Here is a 26826-nt window from a genome sequence, read left to right on the forward strand (position 1 = left end):
TGACAATATTTTAGACAATTATAAGAAAGAGTGTATGCAATCTGGATATATTTCATTCATCATAAATGAAAAAAGTCCGAGTTCCTTATATTTCATTGCAAATGACAGATTAAAATAGTATTTTTCACCAGTTATCTTTAGATTGAGCTCCGGTACTTCTTATTGAACAAACTATAAAAATGTCATGAAGCATCACTGAAAGAACACATAGTTACTGTATGTCAAATTTAAGAAACATTTCATATGCTACAATGTAGATTATAACCTTAAAATCGACAAGCCTGATAAGAAAGCAAACAAAAACTATTCGGTTTTACCTGAAATATGCTAAGGAAAAGCAAAGCGGAACGATCATACTCTCAGACAGAGCTACGATTTGCGTGACACGAATCGAATCTGCCTGGGGGCCAAACGTGAGGGACCCACCAATCTAATCTACAGGACAATCAAAATGAACATTCATGTTTGGTCGACCAGTGGACTGTTCGCTTCTGCAGAAATATCTTACTTTGACTAATCTTTGGAACTTCGCAATCAATACAACAGTTAGAATTTCTTTTATTTCGAACAGACTAGCTATTGTGATATTTTCTTTCCATTTTTATTATTATCATTAAATTATTATCTAATTTATGTTTTTGTTTATATCTTTATTTCACATTTGAATATGTTAACATAATTTGTGACTCATTCAATTTATACAATAATTGTGATATATTTGCGCATGAATACAAACTACAAAGATGTTATATGCAAATTTGTGAAAATGAAAAGTACATAGCTGCATAGAGGAACTGACAACTTAGATAACGATGTCTTACCGTCGGTCTTTGTGTGACCGTTTTATTTTCTTATCTTTCACGACACTGCAAACCTTTGTGCGGATCATAATGAGGTTACTTGAATTGATTTTGGTTAGTTCAATGAAACAGGTTTACGTATATATACTTTAACTCTTTATTAGGTATTGAAACAGATGTTATCTCTTGAGTGCCTTTTTCTTGTTTCAGTACACATTGCTGCTACAGCAGAGTCACATTCCGACTTGCGGTACGTCTTTTATACAGTTTTAACTCCATGTACCGACAAGTCTGTTATATTTCAGTTTTATTATTTTCTTTAACAGGGAAAATTAAAGTAAATTAACAAATAAGATGACCACTATCTCAGCGATCTCTAGTTTATGCATTAATTTTGTAGCAGAAACATTTCCACTCAAAATTTTGTTTCATCGTCTTCGTGTAAGATTACAAAATAGACTCCAAGTGTTCAAATTTACATGTAAACATGTTTTTATACTAGCCTTAACTTTTAGTCCTAAATCCTTCGCTTGCATTGAGAAACGTGCTCAACGATGTTTTCCTATAGCGGGAGAAACGACCCCTATTCGTCTGGTGAATGGTGCGCATGCGTACGAGGGACGAGTGGAGGTGTACCACGGCGGGCGGTGGGGAACTGTTTGTGACGATGGATTCGACGCGGATGATGCGGCGGTAGTTTGTCGTATGCTGGGTTACACATCAATGTAAGTAATAACTATCTAAAATATCTTATGCTTCGCTGCATGGTATAAACAAACTAAGCAAAAAGTAGGTGTTGCAGTTCCTATACTATTTTTACCTAAATGAGTTGCAGATAAAATGAAAAAAAATTATAGTTAAAGAATTTAATGTAAATCGTTTTTGCATGTAACGTTGTACATAAAGAAGTGTAGAATTTTATCTGGAAAGTTTGTACTAACTTTCATAAGATCAAAAAATAAATTTGAAAATGGTTACACAGACAAATGTAGCAGATTTCACGCTTATACATGTAGCTGCAGGTCTGTAGCTCCCGGTCTGAAAAAATTCGGATGGAGGACCTGGGAGCTACAGGGCCACCCATTGAAAAAATTGTATATTTATTGCGCAGAAAAACGTGCGCTAGTTTTCGATTAATTTACGTATTTATTTATACGCAAATTCTGTGAAAACAATTAGTACCATTAAATTCTTCATTCAATTTACTACTGGTATCGTCTCTTCACTTGCCTCGGATAGTCTTTTAAACACCATCACCAGTCCCGTAAATTCATGTGGTGCAATTTGTTAACATGTAAAAATGGCGACTCTCGATCTCGATGTAAATTTAACATACTTGATTTTCCGAGGTCGGTAGCGTGTTTCGGAGAAAGGTGGCAGGGGATAGTTTCGAAGGAAAGACCCGGTCAATATTTTGAAATAAAGGGAGAACCTGAGGTTTGGCTGGTTATTTGGGGTGTATAAATTGCTAGAAGATTTATTGCATTCATTTTGTGGATAGAGGAGCTCATATCAATTTCATTGATATACGACACTTTAATGCTGGTAGCACTTTTCATCAGATATGGAATGAAAATGCGAAACTGTGGCCAAAATTTTCACTTTCGGTTTTGTGCTTGAAAAGAAGGATGGGTTCAGAACACGAAATGTCACTCGATGAGAAGGTGATTGACCCCCTATCAATTGGTGATTATTTGCATGGGTATACATTGAGCTACCAATCCTATGGTTGTTTATGGCAGTTGCTCGGGACTGGAGCGTGGTGCTGGACCCGTGAAAATGTGAAAAAAGGAAAAAAATTCAGAAATGTTTGAGACCATCCCTGGCTATTCTATATAGTGCTATATGTAATTTGTACTTGTTGTCCCCCGCCGCAACGCGGAGGGGGCACATAGAAATGCCGGGCGTCCGTCCGCGTGTCCGTGTGTCCGTGGGTCCGTGTGTCCGTGGGTCTGTGAGTCCGTGCGTCCGTGGGTCCGTGCGTCCGTCCGTCACACTTTTTTGTAAGCGCTCTCATGCCTACAAATTTTGACGGATTTTCATTAAATTTATACTAAATGTTTATACCACTATTACCTTGGTCAAGTTCGTAAATCAGCGTTGGTCGATACTTTTTGTTGGAGTTATGGGACTTTGACTGCAATAATGACTCCGTTTTATCCAAAACTTGACATTGTAAGCGCTCTCATGCCTACAAATTTTGACAGATTTTCATTAAATTTATACCAAATGTTAACACCACTATTACCTTGTTCAAGTTCGAAAATCAGCGTTAGTCGATACTTTTTGTTGGCGTTATGGGACTTTGACCCGTTAATGACTCCGTTTTATCCAAAAATTGACCTTGTAAGCGCTCTCATGCCTACAAATTTTGACAGATTTTCATTAAATTTATACCAAATGTTAACACCACTATTACCTTGGTCAACTTCGAAAATCAGCGTTAGTCGATACTTTTTGTTGGCGTTATGGGACTTTGACCACAATAATGACTCCGTTTTATCCAAAAATTGACCTTGTAAGCGCTCTCATGCCTACAAATTTTGACAGATTTTCATTAAATTTATACTAAATGTTTATACCACTATTACCTTGGTCAAGTTCGTAAATCAGCGTTGGTCGATACTTTTTGTTGGAGTTATGGGACTTTGACTGCAATAATGACTCCGTTTTATCCAAAACTTGACATTGTAAGCGCTCTCATGCCTACAAATTTTGACAGATTTTCATTAAATTTATACCAAATGTTAACACCACTATTACCTTGTTCAAGTTCGAAAATCAGCGTTAGTCGATACTTTTTGTTGGCGTTATGGGACTTTGACCCGTTAATGACTCCGTTTTATCCAAAAATTGACCTTGTAAGCGCTCTCATGCCTACAAATTTTGACAGATTTTCATTAAATTTATACCAAATGTTAACACCACTATTACCTTGGTCAACTTCGAAAATCAGCGTTAGTCGATACTTTTTGTTGGCGTTATGGGACTTTGACCACAATAATGACTCCGTTTTATCCAAAAATTGACCTTGTAAGCGCTCTCATGCCTACAAATTTTGACAGATTTTCATTAAATTTATACCAAATGTTTATACCACTAATACCTTGGTCAAGTTCCTAAATCAGCCTTGGTCGATAGACTCGATACTAGTATACTGCTTGTCCGGCGGGGGACCCTGGAATTCTATTCTTGTTTTATTCTGAAATGTTTAAAAATTCTCAAGAGTCGGGACCATGTGTCCCCTGCATGCAAACCAATTTTAGCAAATTTAAAAATCCACTGAAAAATTAAATCACATATATGAGCACTATCTGCTTCACATTTCCTCGACCAAAAAAACTATCCCCTGCCACCAAAGTCTGAGGCAAAATCGGTAGAAGTCATGTCCAGAATAGTCGAGTGAATACGCAGTTCTTTAATCCTAAAAATGTTATCTATCCTTTAAACTTTATAAATGAAATAAAATAAAAAGAAATTTTTTGATGGTATCCATGCTTTTACGAAGTTATTGCAATTTGGATTTGATCAACTTAGCCAAGCAATTCGTTGAAAGGCTTAGAGTAATATAACACCTATAAACCAATTGTCTATATAAAAGGCAGATTTATAGTACGGATAAAAAAGTTCCTGATAATTTAGAGTTATCGAACATTGCCGAGGATGGGAGATCGTTAAACGATTGTCATTTTAAAATATTCTGCATGCATGTTTAATTTTTTCAACATCACTTGCTGTGTTAAGTCTCCGTTATTTACTTGAATTATAAACATTTTCTTCCGAATAAGGGATTTCAAAATCAATGTCGAAAATTGTTTTTTTTTCCCCTTTTTGTGAAATAACTGGGTATGTTGTTTTAAAAGATACACGTACATATTGTTAAGAGCAAAAACAAAATCATAAAAAGAATCGGCAAAGAAGCAATAGGTAAATGAAAATATGTACGAATAAATTTGTTTAACCTTTTTATCTATACGAGGTTATCAAAAATTTAGATACTATAAAAACATGCGATGATTGTAAGTTCAACTCTGACGATTTTGAAGAGCCCGAATAAGATTAATTCATGTAGCTCCAAAGAATGATATTTTTAACAGAAAGTAGAAATCAAATTAATATATGTTAACAAAATACACACTATACGGTCATCTTCCGAAATATAGGCCTATATTAGGTGGAATTAAAACATTACAAAAACATCTTTATTAAAACCAAAACCTACTTATGTTTAAAAATATCCTGTTAAATACTAAACTGTGACTCAAACAGAGAAAGTCAAAAATAAAAAATTAACTCATTTTGAATTAATTAGATGGGAACGGAAATAGGTAAAATGGTTGAGCAAATAAAATGCAAATCAATTTCTCTCGACACTGATTTTGGGGGGAAAATGTATATTTCATCATGCTTAGTCTCCGAACCATGTTCTTTGTTGGCCGACTAGAAGCAAATATTTTGGAGACTCGCTTCATGATTATTACGTAAACCAAGGATCCATGAGTGACCCATGAAATAATATATTAACGGACTTTTAAAATGCAATTCACCTCTTTCACTCTAATCATTTTTCTTGCTGATTTTTCTAAATTCATCACCTAGTTTACATGCGCTCACTGTTTGCTTGATGTGAGTAGCATCGCGCGGAATTAGGCATTTACCATGATCCTTATATCGTTTTTTTTATTCCAAACAATTCCTGATTTTGAGATATTTGCGAGATACATTCATAGGCTACTAGTTCAAATGGTCATTGGAAGGTACTAAAACAGTTTTCAGATTCAAATTTCAAATTTGCAATTAAATGTATTACGTTTAAATTAATCTATTTATTGATCTGACAATTTATCAAAAATGCCCTCTGCTTCAACAGATTTGCGAAGCCCTACGGTGTAGCACACTTTGGTCAAGGTGTTGGAGTTATACTTATGGACGGTGTAAACTGTAGAGGAACGGAGTCCGACATCTCTAGTTGTTCTTTCGGTGGATGGACTGTCAACGATTGTCAACACAGCGAGGACGCAGGGGTATCATGCGGTACTTAGTTAATTGATCGAGAATATATAATTCCGTTAGGAATCCACATCAAAGCGATTTACGTCATGGAATATTATCATTACACCAAATAGTATTGAGTTTCCCGTAATTGTCAAAACGGTACCCTTTTCATAAATATATCCTAAATGTACATCTTAATAAAATCCCCATACAACTGGTATGCTTAACTCTTTAGAGCCTTTGCCGTACTTTAAACTTGACGGTGGGAATGTGAGCTCGGAAGGATATCTTCAAGTTACGGAATGGAATGACACAGCACACCCCGTGTGTGACAATTCAACATCGGACTCCCAATTCGATAGCATTTGTCAAATGATGGGATACAGCAAAGGGTAAATTTTGAATCAGAATTTAAATGTTTATCTACTTTAATTGAACACATTCTTTATAGTTGAGTCAAGGTAGAATAAATAAGCATCAACATATTTATTTGGGTAGTGCAATTTAAAAAAAAAACAAAAACAAAAAACACTAAAGCATGTTCAACAAAATAAATTGGGTTAAAATCGAAAATTGAAAAGTGAAATGAAAATCCCAATCTTGAAAATTTATCTGCATTTAGCTCTCTCATCCATGTCAGAGATTTGATTTTTTTGCTATAGGAAGGCGATTTTGCGAAAGTTAGGGCGGCTAGGTGCAAACAGCTAATTTTTTAAAAAAATTAATACGATCTTGTTTTCAACAGGGGAGTCCGTTTAGTCAGTTCAGTACACCACGTGACGAGAAGTTACTATAGCTACAACGATAGGGGTTGCTATGACAACATGATATGTACCATATCACCATTTGCAGTAACAAACTGCTCACAGGGAAGACAACTTAGAATCCACTGTGTGTCTAGTAAGAATAACCATGAGTTATTAATATACTCAAAAAAGAACACAAACAACATTAATGACATTTGAACTTTTTTTCGAGGGGGTGGGGGGGGGGGGGGGGTGGGGTTGGGGTTACGTTTAGTCTTGCCCTTCCATTTCCACGCTTGCAATTTATTATACTTTCATGTTAAATACTGAAATCTTAATAGTTTAGACACAGTTAATAATCCATACGCGCATACTTTACGCGCGTGTAACAATTCATTGTGTTACCGTTGCCAAGTGTGTTGCTAACGCTGAGGGTAATAGAACGGATTATTATCTGCGTCTAAACCAATCAGATTTCAGTATTTAACATGAAAGTATAATAAAACATGTGTATATAATACATTTGATTCTAATCGTTTTTTCACTCTTGTAAAATTTAAACAAGAATGTAGTGAATGTTTTTTGTATTCCATTCCCGGGTTTTTGTTCGTTAGATTTCTGATATAAAAAGATTAAAGATATTGATATAATCGGATAAAATTTAGAATTAATCATTTGATAACATATGTTAACCCTCGGGATTTTTTATACGCATGAATTGAAAATTCACGTGGAATAAGATAAAAATATGAGATGGCAAGGACATATGAAGTTTCATTGCCCTGACTCATGATTAGCTAGAGCCAATGAGATACCGCGTTATATAGATTTATTACAAGGTATCTATACAATAGACACCTAATAGTCTATCTATACAATAGACTCGAATTTTTGGGCTTTAATACCGAGAAATCGGAAGAGTACTGTCTTTTGTTTTATATATTTTAAACATCATTGGTACTTGAAGATTACCAATTTGTTTTTATTTTTTTCTCAATCAAGCTTCACTAATTAATAATCAACGAAAATTCCTTTTGAGAATCTGGAAATCATCTGGATTTTTGGATTTGACAGTCTTGCGTATGCGTATTACATTCACGCTAAATAACAGGAGGCTTTTTAGTTTAAGTTTCTATAATATCAGATTTGCATGGATAAACTCAGAAACGAATATACAAATACGTGTAAATTTTCATTGAATGTTTGCTTCATGTTTATATTCTGTTCATCAAAGAAAATACGGATATAACTTTAACTCAGTGCATTTGATTTGAAAAATCCCGAGAGTTCCGAATGTCAACATGTGTACATGTAAATTTGAAGCGAGTAAAAACGTTGGGGAAAAAAAGTGTTGAATTCTTCATTAATATGAATTAAATCTTTAGATGAAATGTATTTACAGCCTCAAAATGGTTTGTTATGAATAATTTGACTGTTATTTTCAATAAAGCTTCATTAATTTTCCCAAAATCGTATCGGAGCGATTCTGCAGTTTTTTGCTACATTTCGGGTATATGGGAGGCATTTTAACTGTGGTAAAAGCCTGCCCCGAGACACAGATTATTCTATTAGAATAAAATTAGATTATTCCGATATCATATGCAATGTCAACCCGTGCACGCACGGGTCAAAGTCTAGTACATTTGATGGGTAAATGCATGTTTCCTTTTTCTTTAAGACACCAATGATATTCGATTAATCGGTGGAAGAAAGGCATCAGAGGGTCGCATAGAGGTTAAACATAATGGAATATGGGGCAGTATATGCTCTCAAAACTTCTCTCTAACTGAAGGTATGGTAATATGCAGAAGTCTAGGATTCAAGAGCAGGTACGTATTAATATACTCGTATCATCTTTTCATGTCATATAATCCTTTTAACAAGATTTACATGAAATACCAATTCCTTAAATTGTAGCCACGTCACAGTGCATCGTGGTGACGTCTTTGGTCACGCGGACAGACCGGAAGTGATATCTGACCTAAAATGTAGAGGAACAGAGCCAGATATTTCAGCCTGTACTAATATTACCTACACAGAGCGACCGTGCTCCCTGGGCAATGAAGTGGGCGTCACCTGTGGTGAGTCCATAAAACTGTCATTATGGTTAATTATAAATGCACTGAAATGATAAGTTTCGTCATCGAAACCAGTCCAAAAACCCGAGTCTTCATCTACATGTATATTGTTAAAAGTTACTGGTTATTACTGATATAGTCATGACTTACAGACACAACTCCAATGCGCCTCGTGGGAGGGGCTGGACCATGGGAGGGCCAGGTGGAAATTCAAAATAGCGGCCACTGGAGGGGCGTCTGTCACGATAACCTTAATCAGCAGGCAGCAGAAATCCTCTGTAGAATGATCGGGTTTCCAGATAAGTCAGTAAGACACACAAGAAATACTAGTTAATCATTTGTTGGAGAATAATAAAAATGTCTAATTTTGTAAAACGTGCACTTTCAGAGACGTTATGGCTGAAATAAAACAAGATCACTTTTACGGGCGAGGTTCGAGGGACAATATGATCCGTGTTTTGAACTGTGCTGACGGTTTGTCGGACATCAATGGCTGTGAATTATCAAGAGGATGTACGTCTGGTGTTGGCTTAAACCTAAGGTGCCGTACGTATTTTTCGTAATTATTTGCATGTGGAAGAATGAATTACATAACTTGAATGATAACAGTGTTGAAGATAATACATGTGTATTTTTTTAAATCCCGGAATAACATAAAGCCATTCTAACCTTGTCGTTGTCGATATCAGATACAAAAGACATACGACTACAAGGTGGGTCGCATCCATTGGAGGGTCGAGTAGAAGTCAAAGTTCAAGGACAGTGGAGAACAATTTGTGACGAATATTGGGACGACTTGGATGCTACAACAGTTTGCCGAATGTTGACTGAATATCCCATAGATCAGTGAGTTGTGCATAGTTTGTTCATTTGTTTAAATAAAGTGACACTAAAGTCTTCTACAAATTTAAGCTTATAAGCATGTCACTATTTCTATGATTTTGACAAAATCATGCTGTTTAGAAACGTGACCGGAATTGCTTACAAGTCGGCGTTTTTCGGAAGGGGAACAGGAAGAGTCGCTATGTCTCGAGTCAATTGTAACGGGTCAGAGGTCAGCCTTCTGACTTGCCCAGCAGACATGACAGGGGGAGTGAACTGTGATCACTCACGTGATGCCGGCGTGTCTTGTTCAGGTAAAACATACGTTCTTAGCACCTCTTACACTATTACAGTATATGTGTCAGCACATTGCCCTGAAATGGTACTTTTGTAGTGAACAACCATGTTGTGTTGGTCGGAACCTCCTCCACAACCGGGACAGTAAATATTGTACAGGGAACCCAGTGGTACAGCGTCTGCGATCATTCGTGGACCTTGGAAGATGCTCGCGTGTTGTGTCGATCCATGGGATACTGGTAAGTTTTAGGTGGTATCATGTTAAATATTGAAATTCAGTAAATTTGTTGTTTTGGACGATACATGCTAATAAAGGCATCCATCGCTTCAAAGATTGAATAAACAAAGCGTTTTCAGGAGTTCCTCTCCAACTGTCTACGTGGACGCCTGGTTCGGACAAGCCAATGGTACCTCTCTGAACATTGAACCCGACTGCAAAGGATCTGAACTCAACCTTGCCTTTTGTTGGTTGAAAAATGAATGGGGAAATCAGTCGTGTTCCCATAGTGATGACGCTGGTGTCAGCTGTACCCCTACGGCTTTAGGTAAATCATATTTTCTGTTGTAGAACAACAGTATATATCTATGTTATAAGACTTTTGATAGATGCTTCTTTTGTTCTTTAGGTTTCCACACAGTTCGGTTATCGGACGGCGACGCCCCAGGAAAGGGCCGACTGGAAGTATTCTATAACGGTCAGTGGGGGTCGTTCTGTCTGGACGGCTGGAATCAGAACAATACCGATGTTGTCTGCAAAATGTTACACTACAAGTTAGTGTTTTTACAGCTGTCGAATACTGTCTTTTTTTTCTCTCCACCATTCAGAGCTATTATATTTAATTGTTTTGTTTTGTCTAAAGTTCTGGAGGTTCATTCTTCCAATCACAACAAGGAAATACCCCGGTCCTTGTAAACTCCCTGGGTTGTTTCGGCAATGAATCGGACATAGGATATTGCACGGCAGATCTAAATAAAGCGAGCTGTAAACTTAAATCTGTCGGGGTGGACTGCACTGGTACGTTCGCATTGCCTATTTAATAAACTATTACAACCACGGTGTATATTTGTCCATATATATGTTATCTTGAAAATAAAGAAGGACTCGCTTCATGATTGTGCTCAGAATTACGCATAACCTTTACAGATGGAATACGGGCTCGTTTTGTCGACAGTGCTCATAATTTTTCGGGCAGAGTACAAATTTACAAGGATGGCACTTGGGGAGAAATATGTTCAGCCGATCTCTCTGATAACGAGGCAAAAGTGTTGTGTTCTATGATGGGCTTCAAGTAAGACGAGCTGTTGTTTATTTTGAATGAAACAAACTTTCACATGATAAAGGACATAGTTACTTGAATCAAAATTTACTTTGAATACTAGTATCTTTGCTGCTTGAGTTAACGTTAAGTAATAGTTTATTTGCTCTGAATGCAAAACTCAATTACCCACAACAAGTGGAAAATCACATGCTTTGGTATTTCCTTACATGTACATTTATATGTTATCTTTTTATTAGAAGCAGTTTATACACAATCCGTAAACTTTGAAATTTGTCTTTGACATGTAATGAAAATGAATTTGAAGAATCTTTATATTTTTCACCATTTAGACAAACTACTGCTCACATGATCTCTGGACCAGCTCACCCCACCGGTAGCCATGGCGTTGTCAATGTGATAGATCTTCAGTGTGATGGTTGGGAGGAGCATGTCGAACAATGTACATATATCAGTTCTGGTGGATGCTCTACAGTCGGGGCTCATGTTCAGTGCTTTGGTTAGTTGGGCACAATTTCCAAACCTTTTTATGAATACGTTAAACGAGACAAACATGTCATATTTTGACAGTATATTTTGGTACGCTTGATGTTACTAGATTGCAGTGGTTTCTTCAACACATCTACTGGGAATCTAACCTCGACAGGATACCCTATTGGATATCCCAGAAATGACTGTCTCTACGTCATTGCTCCCCCTAACAACACTGATCAGATCTACAAGCTCGTCATCAGCGACCTCGATATCAACAGTACTGGGGACTCTCTCGAGGTGATTTCATCACTTTCATTAAAAGAATTAGAGTTTCTTTATTAACCAGGTCAGCTTTATACAGCAAAACAGAAAAAAAATCTTCGTTATAGCAGGAATTCATTATACGTTTATAGCGAATTCGTATTAATTATTTTAGCGTATTTGCCATAAAACAATCCTATAAAATAATCAACATTACCGTCATTTACAAAACAAAATATCAGCAAATCCTTTTTGCCTCATTTTTTATTTTTAAAAATATGCATAATATTTGAATTTTCAGATGCATTTTATATATACATCTGAAAATTGCATGTATCTTCAATGGAATTTGCAATGAAAGAAAAAAATTATACATGATAAAATACATTAAAATTTTGCCAACGGGGGTTTTATAATTACTTCGTTATAGCCGTAAATTCGTTATAGCCGCGTCATTATATAGGCAATTTTCTATAGGTTTATATAAGAACTTTGCCGGGACATGAAGAAGAATGCGTAACACTGTTAATTCGCTATATTCGTGTTCGTTATGTTCGAGTTTTGTTGTATAAATAGAATAGCTTAAGACGCTAGATAAAGGATACACTTACCATCCTTATCCATTAAACAATAAAAAGATTTGAACCTTCTTGACATTACATCGTATTTTTTCCAAAAAAAGTTAAGAAAAAAAATATCTTGTTCAGAAATTCCTGAGAAGAAAGTAAAATTATGACTAACAAAGATGTCTTTGGTTTTTTTTTTTCATTTCTCGTTCTTTATCTAAATAGCACACGATAGTCGTCAACTTAGTAGCACTGTAGAAAATACAACACTCATAACAAAACACAATATAGCACTGTAGAAAATACAACACTTATAAAAAAACAGTGTAGCACTGTAGAAAATACAACACTTATAACAAAACACAGTGTAGCACTGTAAAAAATACAACACTTATAACAAAACACAGTGTAGCACTGTAAAAAATACAACACTCATAACAAAAGACAGTGTAGCACTGTAGAAAATACAACACTTATAACAAAACACGTACAATGTAGCACTGTAGAAAATACAACACTTTAAATAAAACACAACGTACCTTTTATGAAAAGCAATTTTACAATAATTCTATGATTCTATTACATGCAATTAAACAAAGCATAATATTTGCTTTAAAGTAATCTTCCATTTCAAATGTTCATTTTGACTACGTTTTCCATAGATTACAGAGGGAGTAGGTGGACATCCGCTTGCTTTATTTACTGGGCATGCTCCAGGAAGTAATGTTGTAGCAGGGAAGGAATTCGCCGTCCGCTTCACGTCTGACACAGGCAGTCCAAGTTACCGTGGATTTAGTCTTCAATGGTCCCGTGTGTATTCTAGAGTTATTACACCCAGAGTATTTTTCTTTTATTTCCCAAAGCACATTTCTTTTAAAACCTTGATTATGTTCATGTATCATTTTCTTACCGCATTCAAAACAGCCCTTACATTGGAAGACGCAATTAGGGTGAACTGCGACCCAACAAATTGGCGGATAGTGGTGAACATGACACTGCTTCGTATGATGTATCCTGACTCGGGAGTTTCCCAAATTTACTTGTCCAAGCAGTCTTGTTATGGTCACGTGATTGATGACACTGTGGTGTTTGACCATTCTTATACTAACTGCTCTACGTCAAAAACGGTAAAAAATTATAAATTCTTTATATTACTAGAAAACTTACTTTCTTGATTGTTTAAAAATGGAAAATTTTAAGCCAGACAGTTAATACTATGTTTGTCTCAGATTTTATCTTGCGACATTATACAATGTTACAGGTATCTGATCAGTTTGTGACGTATAGCAATCAGTTGGTCTACCCAGAATCCACTAAACCATTTCCGCTAATCATTCACGGTTATCGATGGAGAGTTGACGTTAACTGTGACCTTGATAGATTCGAACACGTGACTCAGCACTACAAACCCACGGAGGCCCCGTTAACACAGACCACGATTCATCATCAAGTCGGGGGGACGGGTCATTATGACATAATGCTGCAGTTCTTTACAGACCCTCAATATTTCCACGAAATAAACGTGAGATATGAATTAACGTTTTGTTTGCCACCGTCACACAACGGAAAAAATCACAGTACATTGTTATTATTTTTTTATTTATCCTTTTAGGGGAATCCTATTACTGCAAATATTGGAGAAAATATCTATGTCAAAGTGTCACTACACAATGACGACTTTGGAACCAAAATGAGGCTAGATACCTGTGAGACAAAGCCTGAAGCTGTATCAGCTCCACAGAACACATACATTATTATAAAGAATGGGTAATTGTGGTTCACTTGATTTATGTCCAATATTGAGAAAGAGGGTATACGTCTATTTGCAATTCATTTTTTTTAACAAATTGGAAATTTTTGTCTTGTCCCCGTTGCTGTTTAATTTAAGTACCGGTACCTCTGAGAATGATAAATAACACTTTGTCTTTCCAGATGTTCTGTTGATCTCAGTACTCAGATAGTGTCCCAAGGAACTCACGAAACGCGTTTTATGTTTAATGCATTTGTTTTCCCGTCCAATCAAAATGCAGTTTACATTTCATGTAATGCTACGTTTTGTTCCACTGGTGACCTGTCCTCGAAATGTTCTCAGACATGCCACCATAAACGGTTTAACATCATTGGTCAATTGTATAATCTTGTGTAATGTAAAATAAAACCATTTTTGTTGACTACTTATTTATTTATTGTGCATTTTAATCTAACATTCAGGCATAAGTGTTCAAAGTGAAATAAAGAACTTCCACTACATTACAATGAATTTAAAGCCGTTGACTATTCTTATGCATTGTTCCTCGGTCAAATAAAACTAGGTTTGCCTACTTGAGATATTTGATGACATGCACTACACCCGCCGAGTCCCCAATAATCATTGAGCCTTTGTGGTCCGCCACCACTGAGTGAGGCACATCGATCCAGTCCCTTCCCATCTGGTGAACTTTCAATACCTCGCCATACTTGTCGAGCATGTGAATTGCATTGTTGTTTGCATCAGTCACGATCACGTGACCGTAAACATCGCAAGTTATGTCTGTAGGACTGAACATAAAGTCCATCTTCAGGCCAAGTGGTCCGGTATAGATGAACTTGATTTGATCGTTACGTGTGAATACGACAACTCGTCCTCTGTCTTTTGCTGTTTTGTCGATGACGCATATTTCTTCCTCGACGGTTTCTGCTACCTTTACTGGTGATGTGAAGAGGCGGGCGTCTATACTGAAGGCTAGGCGCTTCATCACTTTTCCTGACTTGGTGATCTTGACAAGCTGACGTTTGCTGTAGGGTCGGATTTGTCTTCCATCAGTGCTGGGAGAATCCACGAGGCAAGCTAGTAAGACACCACTTCTACTCATATGTATTCCTTGTGGATGCAGTGGAGAGGCATTAAAGTAAGTTTCAAGAGTTCCATTTAAACGCAAACGTTTAATGCAACGGGATTCAAAGCAGGAGAGGAACAAATCCCCGTTGCGAGATATAGCAAGGTCTCGAATGACAAAATCAAACTCACCGGGTTTCTCCATCGATCCGTCTACACCGACAAGTTGAATTTGTTTTGGGTTAGAAAGTGATGTCAACCATACCCGAGATTCACCAAGAAGAACCATGGTGTGGATTGGTTGACCGTCCGCACAAGGAATAGAGGAAACACGAATCAAATCAAGATTTTGAGATGATTTCAATGGTTCTGCCTCTAGTGACCATGAGAGAGTTGATATTGGCTTTTCCTGATGTTGGTGTCCAAATATTTCTTTTATTTGTTCATCTGTTGACGTTCCTGCGATGAAAATGAGTGGTATGGCTTCTCGAAATTTTATCTTCATGTCCACCGAAGACATCATAGATCTTAAATCCCTTTCTGATCTTATAATGCTAATATCCTCGGCCTCATTAATTGCCATTTCAATGCTTTTTATTATATCTTCTGTTGTTTTCAGCTGATCTTGTAAAACTTCTCTAGATTTTTTAAATTCCTCGAGATCGGAGGAATTTTTGGATGTTATGTCGTCGATCAATGCGTTCCTGACTCGGTCGATATCTTGGTGAAGCTGTTCAGCTCTCTTGTTGACGATATCGATGCTTTCCGTGGACTTTTTTGTGTATGTCTCCTCTGAGAGATTAAGATTTGTCAGTGCTTTCTCTATGTCCGATTCTAACCATGTTTTTATCGGTAAAACATGCGACTGAAGCTCATTTCGCAATTTAGTTCCCGCTTCTGAGATGCTTATGAACTGATGCCGCTGGTGATCTTCAACAATGCATTCGCTACAGACAATTTGATTACATTCCAAGCAGTGGAGTTGAACATCCCTGCTTGGATGAGAAAAGCATCTACGCAACCGGCTCCTTGGTGTTGCGGCTTCGCTTCTCTCACGCTCAAATTTTGAATAAAGCTGAGGTTGCTCTTTTGTTGTAGTAATTTTGGTCTGGATTTTAGGTTTTATCGTCCTCCCGATATCCGGAAGGGGCTTTTTGATATTCAAGTTTTCCTCAGATGAAGTGTTAGTGGCTTGTTGACGTACAGGAGGTTTCGGCGTTGCATCTGTATTTTGGCTACTATCATCGTTTTTAACATCAATCGTAAGTTCGGTTGAAATCTCCCGCATTTTATGTTTTGCGCCACTCAGTATGTCTTTGCTGTGTTTAGATCGGCAAGTTCTGCAGAAATATTTATCACATTGATCACAGAAGTAGACAGCGTTCACACTTTCGGTGCATTGGCTGCATTTGACATACCTAGATGAATTCTTATCGCGGCTGCTGGACTTGGTGGTCTCAGGCGAAGATTTAGGGACAGTGTCGCTTGTCGATGGAGTAACACTGTCCTTAGAGTCGCTATGTTCATGCAGAGAAGTCATTGATTTGCCCCTACCTAAGACAATGCACTTTACCTTATGGTACATATATATTTAAAGAAGTAGACAAAATTTAACTCTATTGGAAAACAAAATAATCAAGAGAAAGGTCTACTGCATGTATTTAAAAAAGGAATCACTGACACGGCAGACTGATTCCATTCGTCATTTAAATTGTTCAAGTCGATACCGTCAGTAATATATAGCTCGCTTTCTTACATTGATGGTTTGATCTATTGTTACACTTGGTCAATTATTTTTATGAACTAGTATTCAATTTCTTGTACTTATTATTCAATATGCACGATGTTTTGCACTATGACAAAACAAATAGTTTAATCTTCTACTAGACTTTGACCCCTGCGTGCACGGGTCATAGTTGACATTGCATATGATATCGGACATTTATATACGAAATACTGAGATACATCCACACACCGTATTGTTGACATTTACATGTCAACAATAATGCTATTAATTTAATTTCACTCTGCTTAGTTAGAATAATCTAACTTTGTCTCGGGACAGACCTTCACCACATTTAAAATGGCTCGATCCCATATACTCCTAATGTAGCAAAAAATTGCAGAACCGCTCAGTAAAGATTTTGGAGAAAATTAATGAAGCTGCATTGAAAATAACAGTCAAATTATTTATAACAAACCATTTTGAGGCTGTAAATACCTAATTTCATCTAAAACTTTTAATCATATTAATGAAGAATTCAACACTTTTCACCAACATTTTTTACTCGCTTCGAATTTACACACCATGTTGACGGATTTTTCATATTTAATGAACTGAGAGTTATTTCCCGTATTTCCTTTGATGAACAGAGTATATGACAAACTTTCAATGAAAATTTCCACGTATTTGTAATATCGTTTCTGAGTTGATTAATGCAAATGTGATATTGTGGAAACATAAACTAACGAGCCTCCTGTGATTTAGCGTGAATGTAATGCACATGCGCAAGAATGTAAAATCCAAAAAATCCAGATGATTTCCGGATTTTTAAAAGACATTTTCGTTGATTATTAATTAGCGAAGCTTGATTTAGAAAAAATAAAAACAAATTGATAATCTTCAAGTACCAATGATGTTTAAAATGTATAAAACAAAAAGCAGTACTCCTCCGATTCCTCGGTATTTAAGCTCAAAAATTGAAGTCTTTTATTTTCATATACAGTGGAGCCTCAGATATCCGGACGCCAGATATCCGGACGCTTCACTTTCCGGTCGATTTTTATTGGGAACGGAATTTTTACACAATAATTTGTCTCGTTTATCCGGAATTCCGCGTTCCGGATCCGGACGGTCAAATTTTACCACATAATACAGTTTTCCTTTAAATTTTACCTCATTTAACCGGACGGTCACATTTAAGTGTTCGGGGGCACAAAAGTTTTTTATGCGCAAGTGCAAATTGGTGTAAAAACATCTGACACTGGTTGTTGGTTTTAAACAATGCCTTCGTCCGGTAATCGGGGTCACCTGTGTAACGCTATGTACTCGCCGGTGATATTACGATAACCATGGATGCGACATGTTTAATTGTCGCCATTTAACTTATGAACTGTTATTGTTTGATTAAAATGTCATGAAAATTGTTTAATTTGTGTTTAAAAAAGTCATCTATTGATTGAATTAAAATTCTATTAATCGTAGTGTGATTAGATCGTTCGTACACCTATTCATTTTAAAACGTATTTGATAATTTGAGTTCTGTTTACGATAGTTATTAAGACCGCTTGGGATGTTCAGGGTATCGACATTAATTTTATAGCGTGTGTTCAATTAACAGTGTAATAATAATTTATGCCAAACATGGCGTGGATGAGTGTTCACGCTACTTGTAAATATCGCTTGGGTACAATTAACTCTATAGAAAGATGGATACGTAAAATTAGCTTGGGTAAGTTCTGTCAATGAAAAAATAGCTTGGACAATTATCAATAGGAAATATATACAGATTTTCACCCAATTTCAATCATCAAATGTTGAGCAGCTTCAAACATGTCAACACCACCGGCCAATAGAGCGAGAGTTGCGATCACCGCTAGCTTGAAGAAAAAGATTTGTCAGCATAAAGTGGAACACCGACTTTCTTCTCTTCGCTTTGTTATGCGAATGTAATTAAATTATCGGTTTAATACAGTGATTGTTATGTACATGTACATGGTCATGTGTTGCCTTGTAGAATGTTGTGCTTGGTGCCTGTGGGAAAAAACATACCTTCAATAATGTTTTTAACAATATTTTGTTTTGTTAATTTAAAAAAAACTACAAAACTTTTTTTGTAGTGCTTATGGCTATTAAAATAAAATATTTAATTGTATAATTAATATATGAGTTATGTTTCCATAAATATTAAAGGTAAATATCACAATTCAGATATCCGGACGCTTCACCTATCCGGACGATTTGGCCTGGGGACAAAAGTGTCCGGATAAGTGAGGCTCCACTGTAGTAGTATAGATGTAACTGTGAAGGCTTTTTAAGAGACAGCACGGCGCATCTTATCAAAAAACCGACTTGAAAAACATGTACGATCGGGTTCGGTATTGTTGTACTCATGAAAATATAAACTTTCAGAAAATTACAAAGTTCTCCATGAAATAAATCTAATTATTGTATTAGAATTAATAATAACGTATAATCTAAACGTTCTAATCTAAAATTACATCGCAACGTGTTACGGGAATCAGCCTTCTATACTAATACGCATGCGTATTTACTGATATAAAACACATGCAGAGCTCGCGAAAATTCTTCTGGACATGTTTGTTGATAAAAATATGTCATATTTACCTCTTCCAGGTAAAAATTGTTCAAAGTTTTTAAAATAACCACAATTATTATTTTGTAAGCATGTATTTTGCCTGTTTATCGTAGGAGTTGCTACAAAGTAAATTCATTTTTGTAAATGAGGCCCCTTGTGGGGTTATTTGACATAATAATGTCTGTTTATTTTAAAATGAAACGAAATTGATAAACCATCAATAAATTATCGAGAAAGTGATGATGTTTCCGTTTAGAGAGTCCCTTTAACCTCGTATGCCACGGTGACCGTAGTCGGACGAAGATCTTGTAGTTTTTAGCACGTGTAATTTACTGTCAATCAAAGTCCACCTAGTACAAATAAAAGATATAAGATTATTCCGGTTTGAAGGACCCTTAAATTTCCGGAAGCTCATAAGAACGTTAATTAGGTATGTGAAAGGGATTTTTATGTATTTTAACTATTTCTCAACGTTACTTCTTATACTTAACGATACAATAGGTAAAATCTGAAGTTAAATGTGTTTCAGCTGTACTGTCTCTTTAAACAGTGCGCTAAAGAATAATCGTTTTTATGACATGCTAACAGACGAACAATCAGTTTATCTTTTCTGGGTTTTTTTTATCCTGATACCGTACGAGAAAATAGAATATATGTCTCTTTCCATGTTGGTCAGAAATTTTGAGATATGATTAGATAAGAAAAGTCAAAAAGGATGTTTGCAACTTCGCTTTAATTTTAATTTGTTGAACTCAATATTTCAATAGTGTCCACTTGTTTCAATATCATGGACAGCTTATGGAGTCGCCGAGTCCATGAAATGAAGTCATTGATTCGTCCCTACAGTACTTACAAGAATAAAGGGACAATCAATCGTATCCTTCCTGACACTTTATTCCCATTTCGGAAGAGAAAAGTCTTTACAGTTTGGCTTGAAAACTTGCGATATGATTAAATTAAAAAAAACTATATAAAGATATTTGAAACTTTACAAAAGGTTATTGTTTACGACCTCAAGAGTTTTAAGACATCCACTTGTTTCAACACAAGCATACCAGCTTGGCATCTTTTAATGGAAGTATTACTATTGGCACTGTTTTTGCTAGAGGACCATGGTAAGATTTTTTATTTTATTTTTTTAATATTTTTAAAAAATATATATAAGACAATAATAAGTACATTGTACATTAGGATGACTTATAATCTTAAAGCTGAATTGGAATAAGGTCATTGACTTTTGAAATGGAATAAATTTAAGCATATTATAATAGAACTTTTATATAATATTTTAAAATAATATTACATAATGATCTTTAAAAAAATAACACGTTGGGATTATTCATGTTTATCTTCTAAATAATTAATCACGCATTACTGTAATTCCGATGTGTTTAAAGAAAATGAACATTCTGCAGTCAACAAAACTTTGAAGTGTTCACCCAATGTATTATTTGCTATCTGAAATAAGCAGATTTCTTCGTCTTGTCGTCGGGGTGTCTGATTTCCACTTAACTTTCAAATACATGTAGTTAAAACAACATTGACCTCTGGTTGCGACCCGATACCTTGACCTTTGCTAAATATTACTTGTAAACATTCCGGTGTGGTTGAATTTTGCTCAGAGCATTTGAATTGTGTTGTTGTCAATGGAAATGATCTGATGTTTCACTTATGGAAAAGAAAAATCATATCAAAATAACATTTCCTTCCGATTGCTTAGTATTTAAAACAATGTCGAGGAAAAAATAAAGAGCATATTTAAATGAGTACAAAGTGTTGCAGCAACAATGCAGTTATCAATATTCCAGAGGTTCTAGCTGGGTTTTTTAATGATCATTTTGGTAATGTTAAGTGTTTTCTTTTTAAACTATCACCAAAGACTAATTTCAATCACACAAAAAAATTGTCCATCATATTAAGCACGCGCAGAAAAATACCAATTTGATGTTTGACGTTTCGTCACGGGTAAATGGTTTCAATCGTTTTTGTCTTATTTTTTCTACGCTGTCGATGAAAAAGACATATCAGTTACACAATGTTAAAAAATTCACGTTCCTATTATCTTGTAATTTTCAAATTATTCTATTTTCCTTGGTGAACACTCAGAGGTTTTGGTAAGTGTATACTGTCGCAAGTAATTTATCCGTAGCTCAACAGGATTTATTTATATTTTAAAGTTTGTTTAGCATTCATCTTATTGATCTCTTATTCATTATTTATTACAATTCATTTCCTTATTTCATTATAATAAAGTAAAAGAAACATAGAAGATACCAATAGGAATCTATTTATTTGTAACACTTTTAGCAATATCATTATTAAACTGGATTTCTTTTCTAAAATCTTCATACAACTGTGTTTTATATAAACACAATTATTTCTTTAGGCAAACAGAAACATCTGGAAAAAAGCCCAATACTCGACTACCTGATGATTTTAAAACCTGGACTCATGTTTTGAAGCCTGTAACTACTTTTGTAAGCTGCATCTTCGTTTTGAAACGACGCATCCTTCGAGGAATGATATAACAGACATTGAATTTTCAGTCAAATGGCTTTCCAGAGTTTATCTGAGTCCGTGTACGTAGATATGTGTCGGACAATGGGGACTCCACAACAGGTAGTATGCAGGAGAGATATGGTCGACATAACAGAGTTGCTTAAAAATGAAATAATGAAAAAATCTAACAAGCAAGAAATGTTGAGTGGAAGTCGAAGAGAAGGATTTAGATTTAGAGAGTCAGACAGAGATACTATGTTTTGGCTTGATAACCACAAGGTGATCTGGGACTGGAATTCCCAATCTCAGTGTTACAACTTACAAAGACATGCACTGATTCTCTGCCACGATTCTGAGAGTCCTCCGGGGTTCACCCTCCTTTGTTTACCGATGGGAAGAGCTGACAGTAGAGTGTTGTCAGCTTGTGTACGGATGAATGGAATACTTTACATTTCAAGTTCCAAACACCGAAATATCTATTGTTCTGCTATAAGACCGAATTCTTCATTGCATGGACCGTGTAGCAATGGAATGCTAGGGAGGGTAGAAGTCGATTACGCCCATAGTTTTATCAGTGATTTTTGGCCACCTTCTGCCTCCTCATGGATAGACAGATGTCACTCATGGCCACCATCTCCGGTTGTCAACGATATTGTAAGACATGGGTGTCACTTTGTAGCAATAGGACACAAACTAGGAAACCATGCAGATAACGAATGGAGAATATCCTTCTCTTTGGCGGAGTATAAACTTGTGTACTCTATGAACCACACGCAATTTTTAACTTACGGTATGTTAAAATTGTTTTTGAAAGAGGTAATGAACAATGGGTTAAGAGATGATGAAAAACTGTTGTGTTCCTACCATTTAAAGACAACATTGTTCTGGGCCATTCAACAAACCCCGCTACATAACTGGTGTCCACAAAACCTCCTAGCCGGTTTCTGGGTTTGCTTTAAATATCTTCTCAAATGGGTGTATAAAGGAGCTTGTCCTAATTTTTTTATTCCGTCAAACAACATGTTTTTGAGCAATATTCATGGCAGAGCAAAATCAACTTTATTCAGGCGACTGTATGGGTTGTATGAGAAGGGTATAGCTATGCTGCTACACAGTACCTCCATCAGGTCCTCTATCATTGATATCCTTTGCAATCCAAGACTTGAGGTCTGTACTGATGAACACACTCTGATTTCTGAGGTTGACTTTGACGCAGGTTTATTCACTGAAATAGATTCCAATGATTCGTCATCCGGAGAACACTTTCAGTACATTTTAAAGGGATTACTGGTAATAGAAAAGTTGATCAATTTACCCTTAACAAACTATCAAGTTGTAATGTTACAAAAGCGTTTTGCTACCATCCTTCAGGGGTTAGTTTTTGGACTACAAAATAAATATTTTAACGGAGTAAATAATAAAGAGGTTTATATAAGAGACAAAATCTCATTAAACGTATTAAAGTTATCAGCCAAGTTTGGATATGTTTCTGACACATTGTACATTGCCATGTTTTATTACAAAACATTGAGATACAGAGAAACGGTTACCGTTATAGAGAAGACAAAGGTCAAATTTGCACAGCCACATCTGGCATACAGACGTATACACACAGAGAGATATAATGAAGCTGTAGGGGGGCTGCCTTGGTCTACAAAGATCAGACTAGCTATAGCAAACAATATCAGACTTGCCAACTACATCTTTTACATTCCGGAATTAATACCAGAACAGAAGTCTAGTGATGGCATGAATAGGGATTCGCTGATGATCTCGCCCTTTATTATGTTACATTTTCTAGAGTTTTTGAGTTGTAGACGGAATGACTCAATAAGAGCACAAGCGGCTTTGGAGAATCTTCAAGTTCTAGTCCAAAATGAGCATTTGGGGTTGGTACACGAAGATATCAGAGATATTTCTTGGGAAATGTTGGGGATCATTCAGGAAATGTCAGGGGACATTCCTGCTGCCGTATACTCATTCCAACAGTCACTTAGACAGCTTTCAATTCATGAAATACAATCGGCCACTCGACAGAGGATTCGTGATTTGCACTAAGAAGCTCCACATCACCAGTAAAAATCTGATTTAGTGAATATGCCATCAAAGTAAATGACATTGTGGACATACCCTTTTTATGTTTTTTCTTCGTTATTTACTCCGGAGCGCAGTGGTGGCATTTCAGTTTATGTGTTTGAGGACAATAAAAATACAAACATGTATATTTATAATGAACATTTTACTGTTTCACTATTTACTTTTCTTTAAATTATGTGTTTTTACTTATATTGTTGTAGTCTCAATTCGTTGGTGCAAATGTATAATGCAGGTCTGCAACTATCACATCGATCAGTTTCAAATAAACAGTGTCAATTTGACATTTAAATTAAATTTTATGTGGCTTTTATACCACTGCAATATGGTTGATATTTCTGAAGATTTAAGGGGGATATACGTAAGGTACACGTGGTATGGGGCATTTCTATATTGTGACGTACTATTTATCGAAATAAACAATTAAATCAAGTGTGAGTATATTGATAGATTCTTTCTCAATGTTGTCAACTAACAGTGTAGCGCAGTTGTTTTGTGGGTTAATTACGAATCTGTAAGCCACTATTTCGAATCCCGCTGGTGGTTTTTAGATTTTTCCCATCCAACAATTTTTCTAACCTATTTGTTTTGGTGAACTTTTGTAAAACTTGAAAATTCTAAGCCGGAACATTTTTTTAATTATAATGTACTTCTAACCACATTAATGCACACAAATGTCCCATACCACCTTAATAGCATATTATAAGTATCAGTTGGTCTAATCTCTTGTCATAAATATACATTTTATTAAAGACGGAATGTAAGAACATTGTTTTACTCATTTGTAGAGTTTCGATTCGTTTACAATAGAAACTTGTACATATATACCCTTTTTTAAAGAACCAAAATAGGCTGATAAGGTGAGTTTAAGTATTTAAAAAAGTAGAGCATATCTTATAAAATGGACATAATGTTCCGGGATGTGTGCTTCTATTTTTAAGGAACATATTTTTAAGCTCATATTCACTAAGAGTTTTGTGTAAAGTTCGAACTACGTTTAATATATCTTAATAAAACGTGCCCATAGACTTCAATTTAAAATTCAAGTAACAATTATTTGGAAAATAATTTAATTTATCTATATAAAATAATTTATAATTTTTTGAAGTATTTTTCCTATTAAGTCCAAAAGGGTCATTGAATTCAAAACAAGAAAACCTAAAAAAGAAAACTTGTGTTATAGGAGACAAATATTAAAGGGATAAAAAAAAGTGCATAGTATATAGTTTACTGCATATGCTTGTAACTTTCAGGCACGTAGCACTTTTTCAATTGTTAAAGGAAGTAGACGTAGCAAAATATCTTTAGAAGCAAAATATAAAAAAAATGAATATCGCTTTACAGAGGAATCCTCAAGTACATAATATATTAAGGATGGGTTAAGCGTAGGGGAGGGGAAAACCTCGCATCTTTAAATTTATTATTAATTTGGAGTTAAAAATTGAAGATATATTTTCAATAACCTGCTTCTTGCGTTTCTGAGTTTAGAAAACAAGATTTTAAATTTACTAGAAGGAGACGTATTGTAATGTCGTTTTAACAACAATTAGCTTTTTGTAATTTTTTTAAACCTATTTTCGAAAACATTAATATATCCATTTAGTTTTATTCTCTTATTAGTTATTTACCTATTAGTTTTGTTTACATGATACAAAAACATTTGAATTTGTTTTATCATTATCAAGATTTCCTGCTCTTAAGTTCGACAAGCTATATTTACTCCCGATTTATTTTTTTGTACATGGACATTTTGGTTAACTTCTAAATGTCTTATCTTTTTAATTCGATTACTACATATATGTATATACATGTACGTATAGTTTCTCTCATGATCATTTATTTCCATTAATATATTGTGTAATATTGCAGATTTTATGTAAGAAGTAAAAGATTAAAAAAACAGAAAACCGTAAATTCATTACCAAAGGTGAAGCTACGTCACTGGTAGGGAGTAATCAATAAGATAACAACAATCAGTCAGTAAAGGTTGAAAATCAAACAAGATATATCCCTCAAAGCATACTATTATAATTTGAATTAAGAATTTATATTGAGGTATTGTATACGACATGTTGGGTTCACCATTTTTGCCATGCGGTTTGATGTACATTGTACTTTTTGTAAAATAACGATTATTGTCATTAGAACTTATGCTTTGAAAGTTTCATCAATGAGAGGACAAGCAGTGCTTAAACATTTTTGAACAACAAAACAAGAAACAAAGTGCAAAGAATCATTATAGGTTATAAGTCTATACAACATACTATCTAGTTGCCTGAATAAGAAATTGAATTCTAAAAGGAGCATTGATTTATAAAAGAATCATTTAAAGGTAATCCTTAGTATTTTATTCTGCTGAATAATTATAGAAAATTGCAACTCGTTATCAAAAAGGACAATGTAAATAAACAAAATTTTAAATCTGCACCAATAATCAAGGAAACTATACATCTCACCCCATACCTCTCTCTCTCTCTCTCTCTCTCTCTCTCTCTCTCTCTCTCTTTCTTTCATTCAACCCTGAATATACATAGTTTTTTAGTGTTTATACCTTTACAGTGATAACAGTATTTGTATAATTATAGTGTTAGCAGTACGCTGTATTGTTCCATTGTTAACAGTCTGTTGTTTAGTTACATTGTTAACAGTCTGTTGTTTGATTACATTGTAACAGTCTGTTGTTTGGTTACATTGTTAACAGTCTGTTGTTTGATTACATTGTTAGCAGTATGTTGTTTGATTACATTGTTAGCAGTCTGCTGTTTGGTTACAGTCATAACAGT

At 35.3% G+C, this 26826-nt stretch overlaps 3 protein-coding genes across 5 annotated transcripts; 2 read left to right on the forward strand and 1 right to left on the reverse strand.

The window, feature by feature from the left end:
• The first annotated feature begins 374 nt into the window (after nt 1–374).
• Nucleotides 375–14490, forward strand: LOC128178637 (deleted in malignant brain tumors 1 protein-like). Of its 2 annotated transcripts, none has more exons than XM_052845881.1 (24): nt 375–545; nt 1011–1050; nt 1369–1525; nt 5671–5834; nt 6031–6187; nt 6541–6695; nt 8220–8370; nt 8459–8622; nt 8772–8922; nt 9008–9165; nt 9309–9465; nt 9583–9755; nt 9836–9977; nt 10096–10283; nt 10365–10509; nt 10599–10753; nt 10883–11027; nt 11348–11514; nt 11614–11786; nt 12979–13126; nt 13241–13443; nt 13578–13838; nt 13929–14083; nt 14249–14490. In XM_052845881.1, the coding sequence occupies exons 1-24, from the start codon at nt 462–464 to the stop codon at nt 14460–14462; spliced, it is 3807 nt and encodes a 1268-aa protein (XP_052701841.1). In that variant the 5' UTR covers nt 375–461; the 3' UTR covers nt 14463–14490. The 2 variants fall into 2 exon arrangements, with proteins under 2 accessions (XP_052701841.1, XP_052701842.1); XM_052845882.1 differs by lacking the exon at nt 375–545 and adding an exon at nt 886–914.
• A 144-nt stretch (nt 14491–14634) lies between these two features.
• Nucleotides 14635–15336, reverse strand: LOC128176985 (uncharacterized). The gene has a single exon (XM_052843491.1). It carries the CDS (start codon nt 15334–15336, stop codon nt 14635–14637), a length of 702 nt encoding a protein of 233 aa, XP_052699451.1.
• A 5030-nt stretch (nt 15337–20366) lies between these two features.
• On the forward strand, nt 20367–26492 carry LOC128177636 (uncharacterized). 2 transcript variants are annotated; one of them, XM_052844433.1, is made up of 2 exons: nt 20367–20565; nt 21837–26492. In XM_052844433.1, exon 2 carries the CDS (start codon nt 22001–22003, stop codon nt 24005–24007), a length of 2007 nt encoding a protein of 668 aa, XP_052700393.1. In that variant the 5' UTR covers nt 20367–20565; nt 21837–22000; the 3' UTR covers nt 24008–26492. The 2 variants fall into 2 exon arrangements, with proteins under 2 accessions (XP_052700393.1, XP_052700394.1); XM_052844434.1 differs by lacking the exon at nt 20367–20565 and adding an exon at nt 21217–21291.
• Nucleotides 26493–26826: the final 334 nt, after the last annotated feature.

Source organism: Crassostrea angulata, chromosome 3, assembly GCF_025612915.1.
Source record: "Crassostrea angulata isolate pt1a10 chromosome 3, ASM2561291v2, whole genome shotgun sequence".
NCBI classification, from domain to species: domain Eukaryota; kingdom Metazoa; phylum Mollusca; class Bivalvia; order Ostreida; family Ostreidae; genus Magallana; species Magallana angulata.